We start from the raw sequence: 12,803 nt of genomic DNA, 5'->3' as shown, positions 1-12,803 counted from the left end.
CGTGCTCAGTAGGGCGTGTCTCCCTCTTGTTCTCATGAAACACAAGCCACACCAGCACGCTGCAAGACACCACGTCCCATGCAACTGTGACATTTCAGCCCAATTGGACCTGCGAGAAACCAATCTTGACTGACAACACCGCTTTACACACGCTCTAAAATATACCGTGTCGGTTGCGCAAGTTCAGTCGTTGATGACGAAAGATGTCGAATGGTTATAATAGAAAATTCTATAAAGAAGGGCTTAAGTAGGAATTTTGAATTGAGGTCATCAGATTGACCTGACTTTCCATCAATCTCTGTGTCCCTTAATTTACATTTACGATATAAGGGGGAAACTATACACCATGGAAAAAAAAAGTAGACAGACTAGGCAACCTCAAACTCACCGAGCAGCTGAGTAGATCATTTTGAAGAACATTGTTATTCTGTTATTGAACTCTCATCGACAGGGTCAAAGAAACATCCCTACCGAATTCAGTGAGCTCCAGTGGAAAATTTTGGTTAATTTACAGACAACCACTATCATCAATAGAGCCCCAAAAGTTTCCACCAAAAGGTTCCGACGACTCCCCAGATAAGGACATTAATCAAGGCTGTTACAAAACCCATCCTGAATACATCTGGAAGCTCAAGATACCCAGCTGCAGATACAAAGCAATAAATTAAGAAGCACATAGTGAGAATATGAATTTTGTTGGATTAATTATGGAACCAAATATAGAAGGAACAACAAAAATGAAGGAAATAACAGGTTCTCTCATTCTACGTGTTTATGCCTTATCTGTTATTATAGCATGTTATTTGTGCTTCCTCCGTGCTCTTGTTTTTTGTGACCCATTTGTAACTGAAAATAAGGAAATAAGATCCAAAAAAGTAGATGGGTATGTATTTTTACCTCCAAAGTACACTGCAGCCTGTCCACTACTATAGTGAGTTAGCGCACCAAACAGATTTGTGTTGAATGCCAAAGCAAGAGCTGACAGCACTCGAGGAACACCAGCTGCCACATGCATAGCAAGAAACGCAGAGTATAAAGCTCCAACATGCCCAGTTTGGCTTGCAAATAGATAGTGAATCAGGAAGTAGGAGGCCTCAAGAACACAAAATGCTGCAGGCCAGCTCAGTGAGAAGGATTCAAGCAGCTTGGCAACACAGCTTGACATCCATGACACAATTCCTAGGTTAGTGAGCTGTCCTGCCATTCCAACTAGAACCGCAAACCAGGCCAATGTATCCCATGCAGACTTCTCATTCAAGCAATCATCCCAGTCTAGCACACCGAGCAGGAGAAGAATAGAGAGTCCAAGCATTGCAGCAACAACACTAGATACACCAATAACATCCCTACACAGAAGTCATTTAACATGTTATTTTGTGAACCATCGTGACCAATACTCGAATAAATACACACACAAAAAAAAAAAAACCAAGAACATGATAGTAAAGCATATTCACTATGTACGATTGCACGGTATTTTGAATCACTATGCTTGATTCATAATGCTATTGTCATCACTATATTACCCCTTAGCATACTAAGACTCTAAGAGAACAGGAATACATGGCCTCTGGATGCAAACTAGGAACACAGGGCATCTAGATGACAAACACGGATTGGGACTAGGAAAGGATCAGTTTTTTTTTTTCTTAACTACAATCTGCAAAAAAGATATTGCAGCTTCAGATTAAAGCAAATGGCATCATAAGAACGAAAATACACTTGGTTTTTATTTGTTATCATGGAGACCATATTTTGGTTATGTGGAATACTGTAATCATTAAGGGATTCTTAATAGATCTGACTGACTCTTGTCAATAATGGTGAACCATGTCACAATCAAAGGTTGAAGTGAAATGTGATTAACTATAGAAATACTTGACTTGGTGCCTATCAGGGAAAATGAAACTAACCAGAACAAGCTGCCCCACTATGAATGAAAATTCACAAAGGTAGTTTAAGAATGCAGCTATTAACTTTTGTTGAAAGACATGATGCAACTATTAAGCATCCTGCTTTGGTATATCAATGTAGTCAGATAGCAGGAGCCAATTAGCTGCATCCCATGGAAAAGAAAAAATGTAATCAATAAAAAAGAATCAAATAGGAGGAGCTGGCCCGAAGACCCTTCATGAGGCTGCAAGGATAACTAAGGAAACCTAAGGATGTTACTAGCAAGTACTCTATGGTATATCAATGTGATCAAATAAAACTAAGCATTTATATACAATAACAATAAAGATACCATATGCAGCAAGTACAAAATTGGATGAATCTGCAAGTCAATATTAAGGTTGTGAAGGGTAATGAAGAAGCTTACCCAAACACCCATAGTGAAACTGCAAGGAGCATTGTGCCAATCATAACCCACTCATTCTTAGTCACTGGACCCATGCGCTCAAGCTTTTCTGCAGCTAATGCTGGGGCATCAGGAGTATCTTTTGTTTCAGGGGGGAATATTTTGTACAGGAAGTATGGTGTAGCTAGTAGAGAAGCAATGGCTGGCAAACTAGCAGCCTTGAACCATGCCACCCATGGATTTGCAACAATAACACCAAGTTCCTCTGCTAGCTTCAGGCACAACAAATTTTGTGCTGCAGCAGTTAGGAAGAGAGCACTTGAGTTACCAGCTGCCTGTTAAACAATAGAAGAAGAAAATAGACAAACTGTAAAAATGTTTCTGAAGATGATGGTTATGAAATGAATATGTACAAGACGGAATAGGATATACAGAAACATCATGCATGACATACTAGATGATATCAAGTACGGCAATGGTACTAAACTCAAAAGAATTATAACTGGCATTCTTCATTCTTTCTGTTTAATGAAAGTGTAATTATATCATCCATGAGAAGGTACCCAGAGGTATCACATTTCTAGCGTAAAACTTGGCATCTTCAGGTATTCTTGAGAACCAAAATTGTTAGTGTAAAATTTTGGTAACTCCAGGTACTTTCTTAAGGACCGTAAAATTTCTCTCAATGAAAAGAGTAAGAATGTAAACATAAGAAAGCACGGAAGTAAAATGCATGAAATCAGGTATTGTAAGATGGTCTTTCTACTAGGATAGTTTTAGAAAATACTCACACATACACTGTCTAATTAGGGAGGGAGTTTAAAATATCATTTGTCTTGTAACCAGATGAATCCTCTCTCCTCCCAAACCTTCAACTTTCTGCTAGATTGATGATGAACTCACAGACAGTATCATGATCATCCATGCACAAGTGGTGGTATCATGGATTACAAAAAAAACATCAAATTTTAATTTACTCCGTAACCAGGCTAACAATACTAGGTTGATCTGACAGTGGCCTAGCTGATTTCAACCCAAAAATTACTAAGGATGATCTACTTGGTTGTACCAATGTGCCTCCCAGTCACTCGAGTCACTCCCAGTTGTGTAGAGCCCAATGGCAGGACACAGTGATAGTCAATACAACCAGCAATGGACCCTTTCTAAAACAATATTTTGGTTGTTATGATGCAAGCACTTAATTTGTCCCTTAAGTTCAATTGATCAGAATACTTACCAATAGATCTAACCTAGGATCAAGTTGCTAAAAGAAAGTACATGAACAAGGATCTCATGCGAATATGGGAAATTTCATCACTTAATTACCTGGAATTGCGACATCACAAGATAGGACCCAAGCTTCCGCGACGACGGGTGGTTCGGCTTGCTCCCAGCCGAGAGTGAGAGCGACTTGATGATGGGCAGGAACACGCCCCCGGCCCTCGCGGTGGTGCTGGGCATGGCCGGCGCAATGAACGCCTCGCTGATAGTGAGGCCATAGGACAGTCCCAGTGTGCTGCCCCCGAGCCACTTGACGAAGTAGGTGGCGATACGATCGCCGAGGCCGGTCTTGACGAAGCCCCTCGCGAAGAAGAAGGAGATGACGATGAGCCAGATGACCTCGTTGGTGAAGGCGGAGAAGGCGGCGGCGAAGGGGAGCGTGTGAGTGGCGACAGCGGCAGTGAGGCCGAGGAAGGCCCAGGCGCCTACGGGGAGCGGGCCCAGCACTAGCCCCGCGATGGTGGAGAGGAAGACGGAGAGGAGCTGCCACGCCTGGGGGCTCACCTCGGGCGGCCGCGGCGCGAGGAAGCGCACGGCGAGGCCGACCGCGAGGGACACGAGGAGCGGGACGAGCTTCACGCCGGCGGGGGGCGGGCTGGGGTCATCGGTCCCGCCGGGTGTTTGCGAGGCGAGGAGGGGAGGGATGCGGCGGAGAGGAGTCGGGGCGAGGCCGAGGCGATGACGCGAGGAGGAGAGGGAGAGCGAGGTGTGTGGGAGGGAGGAGAGGGGAACGGGGAGGTGGCTGCGGCGCCGGAGCTGGTGCTGGTGCGGTGCGGCGAGGAGCAGGGGCGGGCGGTGGGAGACGGCGATCCGGAGGCTCTCCATCGGCGTCGCGTCGGCGGCGACGGAGTGGGGGCGGAGTGGTCGAGGCGGGCGGTGGTTTCAGTCTCAGGAGAACGACTTGTATAGTGCTGCATTTTTTGAAGGAAAAAAAAACTCTCTAGATACTAACGGCTGATTTTCCGCGACACAAACGAAGTCCGAACCCAACCTACTGACTTGTGGGGCCACGTTAATGCAACCCACGGGGGGCCCATATGTCAGTGTGCATGCAATACGTGCAGGCTAAAGCGCACCGATTCCCGTGGGATACTCGGGATCGGAGTGGGGCCCAGCGGCAGCCGGAGGAATCGCTGCGTGAGTGCGCGTGCTGACCCCACCCGTGTGCTGCCTGCGGCTTGAGCTGTTCGCCGGCGGTGGACCCAGCGAGGCATATCGCGGTCGCATCGCACCGAACGCGCCGGCGGCAACCAATAGCAAGGCGACGCGTGATGGAGCCGCTGAAGGTCTGGAATATTGAAATATTAGAGGTGGATAGAAACCTCGTGTCTCGTTAGCTCGCTCGATTAGTGATAAACTCGACTCGGGTCAGCTCGTTTTATTTTTCTAACAAGCCGAGCTAGCATTTTAGCTCGTTAGAGATAACGAGTCAGCCCGAGCTGGCTCATGAGCTGCTCACGAGCCTAACGAGCTAGACCAAAGATACGCGATTCGTCGGTATTCATTGATTTCACCCCGGAAAGCATGTGTTCAATACTTTATAGGTTCAGCATATGATTTGTTAGTTCAAATTTTAATATTTAGATACAATTTCATATGATTTGCATGTTTAAACTAAAAATTTGCTTATATAATGTATTAAAAATTATTTAAATTAATTTTTCATGTATGACTCACGAGCCTAACGAGCCAGCTCGAGCTTTGTAACGAGTCAAACTGAGCTGGGTTTTTAACTCGTTACGATAACGAGCCGAGCCAATTCGTTATCCACCCCTATAGTCTGGATGGCCTCGCGTATAGTCTGTATAGTCTGGATGGCCTCGCGTATAGTCTGTATAGTCTGGATGGCCTCGCGTCTCGGTGCTCGCGATTCAGACTCGCTACAGACAGAACGCGGCATACTGCATCGTTCATTCGTTCCTCGCATACCACCAGAAAACAACCAACAGACCTATGGGCCCGCCTGTCAGTGCAAAATCTGCACTCCATCGCCACATTAATCTCAGAACTCGGGAGAAGAAGAGACAACATTTTCAGGCTTAACAGGAAAACTGACATCTCAGAACTCGGAAGAATGTTCTTGTTAAAACAATAAATGTCGTAACTTGCTTTGACATGAGAACGAGTACTAGAAATCATTTTGCAGCAGCCTGAGGATTCATCCAATCATCCATCAATCCAGACATCGCCGACTACATCCCAGCTGCATATAACCCTATGTTTCTAAAAGATGGGAGTACAAAAGCCTTCGTAACTATCAGAAGTTCAAAAACCAACCAGCTATATTCAGCATACTGTTGGAAAATTCTATGCTGAAGCAGTGAAGCCTACACCTATGACCAATAAGATTCTTGTTTTTTTTTGGATAATGATAAGATTCTTGTGAGAAGTGAGAACTTGACTTTGTTAATGATGAAGTGGGATCACATCCATTGCGGCAGCACTCAAATCGCTTGTGCCGCGGTGAAGTATAAGGTTAGTCCCTTAATGCTTGGCGTATCCGTGTCAGGAACACTTGGTAGGAGGGCAGAGCTCAGGTATGTCAGTGCCTGGTGCATCCATTGCATCACGAGGACATTTCGCGGGGGTGCAGCACTCCGATATGTCAATGCCAGCAACCACCATTGCGTTGCGAACCCATTTCGGAACGTCGCCCTTTGGGAACTGACATAAAGGTATTAGAATTAACCAGCCTTGACAATCATGAAAGAATAACAGAAAAGTGTAATTTTGGTTTTGTAGATGCAATGGGTAGTAATAGTATCAAGGAGGCGGCTTAGCATATTCAAGTATCTCAGATTCAAGAATAACAGAATTCTCTGATGTAACGATAGTGCATATAATAACAGGGAACAAGATATACCTGCGTCCTCAAGAATCCTTTCACGAATCTACAATATGGCATGAAAACTTTGTTTATTTACCAAGTACCAACACTGAAAAAACTGATAAATTGCACAAATTTTAGCTGAATGATAACATACTCTGGGAATCGTCCTTCCAGAATTGACATGTGAAGATCTCTACTTAACTGAAATAAAAAGCTTGGATGATCAAGGGACAGCACTTCAAAAAGGATTATGTGGAAATGTTCGTTAACATACCCGCATCATAAATGATAGATTGTGATATGATAGCAGTTGAGAACCCATAGCATCTTTTGTGACAAGACAATGCAAGTATGCACGAGTATAGTTTCTGCAGACCTGATAAGATGATCAAGTTGTAGAACACCAAAAAGAAAAAGAAAATTGCCATAGCAGTTTAACACCTTTCCCCAGTGGAATTGAAGCCTTACCATACAAGGACAGGTCGGATCTATTGGTCGTTCATCAGTTGCCATTGCGTTTTGTTTCAACTTCAGAACACCCTAAGGAGATAATGAAAGGTCGCATATGTTATCACTAGAATCAAACCCAGAGAGAAACGGATAAATAAGATTTTGCATATACTCATAATGCTAACTGGAATACAATGCACAATGCCAATATTACCAACAATCATTTCGTGTAAAATATTAGTGGCACTAGTTATCAGTGTGAAAAGAAGATTAAAAATAATCATTCTTTAGCTTGAATTGGATAGTTTTCTTGATGGGTAGATAAGTTACACACCTCAGGCACAAGTGCAGTCCCAAAGCGAGCAGTACGAGTTGGATAAACACAGTCATACATGTCTGCACCCAAAGCACTACATACAACAATATCAAGTGGATAACCAACACCCTGCAAAGTAGCATAACAGCAATGTCAGCCAAACAACCCAAGTGAGGTTCCATAAGAAGACAAGATTACTTTTGGTTTAATATGAGAACTTTGAAATTTATACCATTACATATCGTGGTTTATCTTCAGGCAGTCCAGCAGTGCACTGGGCAACAACGCGCCAGAACGAGTCTTTGTCTTCACCACCTGCAAGACCACCAATGGCATATCTAGCAACAAAATATCATGATATCAGCCACTGAATTGTAGATTTGATAATGTAGTATGCATCCACCAAAAAATAGAGTACTGTAGAACATAAATCAGGCACAACTTCTGAAGATCATGGATTGATCACTGAAAGCTACTCATGGAAATAAGTTTTACTCAGCGAACTCATTAATCCGGAGAAAAAAAAATATTAGACTATGACATACCCTGGAAGGTTCCGCTCAACCAAGCCCTTTACACAGATATCTCTAGAGTAACAAAAAATATTGCATGTTAACTTGTTAAACATTATCGATTACTTAAATTATGCCTTTCAAGAATTAATATATTGCATGTAATTAGCTAGATGAACTCACCTAAGAACTGGATCTAATCCTCCTTGCACAATCCCAAATAAGTTCTGTACATCAGGTTTCTTATGAGCTACAATTAACATTGAGAAAAACACACCAGACCTTAGTTAAGCATATTAGCATTGCTTCGAATTGTTTTTCCTTAGCACAAGTAGAGGCATAAGCAGAATGATGTTAAGCTCTAACTTAACAACAAAAAAGTAAAATTAAATGCCAAAAAAGTCTGAAATATGGTCAGTGGTAGCCAGACCGATAATCATACCAGAAATGCACCTATCAATCCAACGAAGGGTACGGTACATAGCTTCCTCTATTCTTGGGCCAGTAATTGTGGTCTTCACAACATCATCAAGAGCCATTATTATATCAGCTCCAATGTTGTTCTGAATTCATGTTCAATGGATGAGCATATACATGATAAGATGTAAACCAAATAATTTATCATAGCAGCAGCAAATACTGATCTTTTCTAGAAAAGGATGCACCTGGATATGAATAGATTCCTCGGGTGTCAAGAGCATGGGCTTCCCATCAACAGGCGACTGAAGAATGATCACAAGATAGCCATAATGATAAAATTACAATTGGTACAGAAAGGAAGTGGTTTGAGTTTGTAGCAGTGCAAACTTCTGAGGATGTAGAAAAATCAAATAAGCAAATACAGGATGCAACACATACAGTTAAGCAAAAGAACCACACCCCCCCCCCCCCCACCGCACCCCAGCCCACCCCAAAAAAAAACTTTCAGCTTCTATTACTAACATAACAGATAAGAGGTGATGCCATGCCACAACATGACTTCAACAACTGCTAGACAATGAAACAACAATATATGTTTTGTTCATTCAGAAATATTTATATGTTCCTGAAAGTACCATGAGCTAACTGTGTAGTTCTCATTAGTCTCACAGGGCTGCTTAAGACTTTCTGTTCATTGTTGCAGATAACACTTTACAGGGAAAATAATAAGACTAAAGGGGATGAAAATACAGTCAGAAATATTATACTTCAACAGTATTTTCACTTAGTTTAAATAATCACAATTCAGTTCTCAAAACAAGGTAGATTAAGGGCTAAAGCACTCCCATCTTTTTCGTAGATAGTACTTTAAGCTACTGGACTGGCTTCGGCTTCTTCCTTCAAGTTAGAGTGCTAAGAATATTAAATAGAATTTAAAGTCTTATCAACTCTACAGTAAAACAACGTGTCTCGTGATTATTATAAGAATAATTTGATTTGGAAATATGATAAACATCAATGCACAAGAAGTAGCATTTGTTAAAAAAAAAAGCACCACAGTTTATAGCTGCACAATTGTACCTGAAATGTAACTCCTTCCTCAGTAATGTCAGCCAAATGTAGTAAAGAAACCTAAAAACATATTTCCAATTAGTAACATCTCAGCAGCAAATATGTATTATAGAAAGGACCAAACACCTTAAAATCAAATACATGCTCATGTTGATAGAGATCTTGAACAAAATTGTCTTCTTTTAAAATAACTTAGGCCGCGTTCGTTCGGCATGGTTAGTAAGCTAGATTCCCTCTTTTTCCACATGCACGCTTTTCGAATTACTAAACTGTGCGCTTTTTGCTAAAATTTTCTATTAGAAAGTTGCATTAAAAAAATTAAATTAATATATTTTTAAATTTTTATAATTAATAATTAATTAATCATGTACTAATATATTACTACGTTTTTCGCGTCGGATATCTAACAAACCACCGAACGCAACCTTAGACATTCAATTACCACTGATGTTTAAGAACCTGTCGTCCCTTTTTTTTTCCTTTAAGGCCAGCATCATGTAAAAATCAGTATTGTATTAACGTCTAGTGATCAAATTCAGTGCAATTGGGAAAAAAATAAATAAATTGATGATTTAATTATTCAATGCCTAAAAAATCGGAGATTTGGAGCAACCATTTGGAAACCACCAGAGTCAGTCAGCAATGCCCTTTTCCAATTCATAAATTTGTGTAGGCCACCCAAGTCATCAATAAGTTGAGATCCTGGACGAAGTTCAAGGTGGTAGGTGTTTCCAAGTATGATCTGACAACCTATTTCCTCTAACTGGTCAGTAGTCAGGCCTTTTATTGTACCTGAGTAGAAAGAACGGGAAAAGACAACTTATGAGATAACACAAACATGCATATCATTAAACAAAGTTTAAAATATCCAATGACCGAATCTCTCTTACAACTATAAGGTCTGAATTACTATAAATGAAAAGCAAGACTGTTTGGCATAGAAACACAATGATTCAGAGAACAAGAAACGCTTTGAGAAATTTCTTACGTGCTTTTGTGAACTCAACAACACAATTAACCCAATAAACAAGTTCATGTTTTTGACATGAAAACTCTGATTAAGACTGGAGAAATAAGTGTTAAAGCAACAGAGCCATAATACCTTGAGTTCCAACAGGCATAAAAAGTGGTGTTTGACAAGTAAAGTGGGGTAGAGTTAATCGAGCTGCACGAGCACGATTGAATCTTCCTAATACCTGCAAGCACAAAGTAGAATATTTTTTTCACTTCAAGTTTTGTCATTATGCTCAATGCCTAATATGAGATCTACCATTATCTCACAGCCACCTCCAGTCAGTTCGACAACACACGGGATGATGAGCTAGAGGCACTAGGTCACTCTGACAGGATGTGCCACGTGCAATTACATATGCCCCACTTCGTGACTTTCTTTTTTTCTTTTGCAACGGTATGGACCACTATAGGACATTAGGACTATAGGCATAATAGATTCACCTCATTGAAGGGTAATAAACAAAGAAAACTCAAAGAGATTTAATCAAATAAAGTACAGGATTAACATGAAAACACTGATGTGCACCAGCTGTAGAGCTAGGCAAGGACAATTTACAATACTGAAAAAGCACGTGACTATGGCTGCATTGGTCAACAAACTTCTTTAACTAAATAGGAGTACTAACTAATACTGCTTAATACCCAAAACAGTCTTAAAATAAAACAGTATTAGCTTAATTGGGTATTTGTATTCCCAGGGGTTCGCATGAGATAACAAAGATTTGAGTGAAAATCACTTGTAGTGGCTTATCAACTATAACCACAGACAAAGCACAAATCTTATCCACTTAATCACCAGAAACTTCAGCCAGACGCCTAGTTTGCGTATGCGCCGAAAAGAGAAACCGTCGAGATTGCTTCGCATATCAGGAATCAAACGCACAGAGCAAACAAGGAAAAGAAGAATATCTTGAATCGAAGAACGAACATGCGCCCCCGTTGGAACTTCAACCAACCTCGAACCGAAGCGCCATGGAGAACAATGAAAAAAAAATTACTTCAGCCACCGAGCCGGAACCTGTGCGTCCCTATTTTCAAATCAGCTCAGAGATTAGCGAAACAACGAGAAGAACGGCAGAGACGCGCTTCCTCTTTTGGCGCCAAATACAATATCGAACCTGATACAGAAGGGGAATCTGGGCGCAACCAACCTGAGGTGCGGCACTAAGGCTCGTAGAAGGGGATGATGGAAAAGGTGACGGGAAACGAAGAGGAGGCGGCTCTGATGCGTCGTCCAAGGCCGCTCTCGCCGGCGGCGGGAGAGGAGGAAAGCCCTAACGCGGTTCTTCTTCGGCCTGACTTGGTGGCGGCGGCGGCCGGCGGAAGTCCAGCACGCGTTTAAAAAAGGGGAATGAAAAATTTTACGTGGAGCACCCTCCTCTGAGGCATATTTCGTTTCAAGTATAAATATGCCTAGGCTAAATTTTATAGGTATTCTCTCCATTTCACGATATAAAAAAATTATGTTATGCCATATAGGTAAAAATCTTATGTGGTAAGAGAATTAATGAGGAGAGAGGAAAAATATTAATAAACCATTTCTCATGCAAGAAACCATCTCTACCAAAAACTAAGAAAAAAACAAGATGATAGGTGAATAAAAGGAGAGAGAAGAGAGATGATTGAATGAGAATTTAATTTGAAGACACCACCCATTAAATATATAGTTTTTATACATAGTGTCTATTTGACCTGATAAGTATGAAAAATTATTGATAGTTTTTGGTTTGGGAATGGCCTAAGCATTCCACCTCCACGGCATCTTCTGATTAAAATGCCCCTATGTCTATGCGATGTATTAAACTACTTAAAAAATCTTCCTGGGGCAGATTCTCCTATTATATATCCACACAAAAGCAAAGCATTTTCAAAAAAAATGCTTAAAATAAACACCGTGGCATCCTAAACATATGTACGTACCAAATTCACCTTTGGTGAAGAAATTCTCGAGATGAAGCAAAGGTATATTAGGTCCTTCCATGCACTTGTGCAACAGTGCAGTATTAGAGAAACTCACCTAGAAGCCATGAACACATCTATTAATCCATAACTCCTAAATCTACTATATTAACATTTAAGTATATTAACATTTTTATCAAGAAATCCATGTGCACGAGAGAAAGTGATGTGAATGTACCTAATTAGCATCCATTGGAATATCATAACAATCTTAACTTTTAGATATATATCTTCTCACTTGCAGACAATGGCTAACAATCTAATTGCTTGTAACCGAAGCGTTAGTTTTAGCACATTGGGATGTTATACGTAGTAACTGAACCTGTGAGAGTAAATAAGCAGAATGATCCACGCATGGTCTTAAACTGGATCTAAAATGTTCTTTTGAGCTCATAAAATATAACCTCCAAAATCTGCTATAGTTGTGCCACCTGTAGTGGTTCGGCTTGTCCAAAAGTTAAATTTGTACAGACTCCGCTAAAAGATTCAACAGATTTGAAGATAAGTTTTGAGTGTTAAAAATGTTTAGAAATTAAAAAAAAACATTTCGGGCCATAAAGCGGCGTGATCACGCGAAGGACACGAAAAAGACGGAGAAGAGAAGGGTAGCCGTCACTCGTCGAGAAGAGCATGACGAGATGACACGACGGG

General features: G+C 41.1%; 2 protein-coding genes across 4 annotated transcripts; both read right to left on the bottom strand.

Moving 5' to 3' along the window:
• Positions 1-254: 254 nt before the first annotated feature.
• On the bottom strand, positions 255-4,475 carry LOC102721953 (dicarboxylate transporter 2.1, chloroplastic-like). Its single transcript, XM_006660666.3, has 4 exons — positions 3,626-4,475; positions 2,321-2,634; positions 898-1,346; positions 255-643 (listed from the first exon to the last, which is right to left on the bottom strand). The coding sequence occupies exons 1-4, from the start codon at positions 4,403-4,405 to the stop codon at positions 528-530; spliced, it is 1,659 nt and encodes a 552-aa protein (XP_006660729.2). The 5' UTR covers positions 4,406-4,475; the 3' UTR covers positions 255-527.
• A 1,137-nt stretch (positions 4,476-5,612) lies between these two features.
• Positions 5,613-11,515, bottom strand: LOC102721303 (queuine tRNA-ribosyltransferase catalytic subunit 1-like). 3 transcript variants are annotated; one of them, XM_006660663.3, is made up of 16 exons: positions 11,345-11,514; positions 11,150-11,221; positions 10,282-10,375; positions 9,793-9,971; positions 9,189-9,239; positions 8,354-8,410; positions 8,131-8,251; positions 7,872-7,938; positions 7,722-7,763; positions 7,409-7,514; positions 7,195-7,305; positions 6,879-6,950; positions 6,685-6,786; positions 6,565-6,611; positions 6,444-6,471; positions 5,613-6,244 (listed from the first exon to the last, which is right to left on the bottom strand). In XM_006660663.3, the coding sequence occupies exons 2-16, from the start codon at positions 11,165-11,167 to the stop codon at positions 6,086-6,088; spliced, it is 1,254 nt and encodes a 417-aa protein (XP_006660726.1). In that variant the 5' UTR covers positions 11,168-11,221; positions 11,345-11,514; the 3' UTR covers positions 5,613-6,085. The 3 variants fall into 3 exon arrangements, 2 of the variants coding, with proteins under 2 accessions (XP_006660726.1, XP_006660727.1); XM_006660664.3 differs by having other exon boundaries at positions 5,970-6,244; positions 11,312-11,514; XR_001551114.2 differs by having other exon boundaries at positions 6,230-6,244; positions 6,685-6,778; positions 11,345-11,515.
• Positions 11,516-12,803: the final 1,288 nt, after the last annotated feature.

This window comes from Oryza brachyantha, chromosome 9 (genome assembly GCF_000231095.2).
Source record: "Oryza brachyantha chromosome 9, ObraRS2, whole genome shotgun sequence".
Lineage (NCBI taxonomy): Eukaryota > Viridiplantae > Streptophyta > Magnoliopsida > Poales > Poaceae > Oryza > Oryza brachyantha.
The sequence above is the reverse complement of the archived record's forward strand: the minus strand, read 5'-3'. Positions and strand labels throughout refer to the sequence as shown.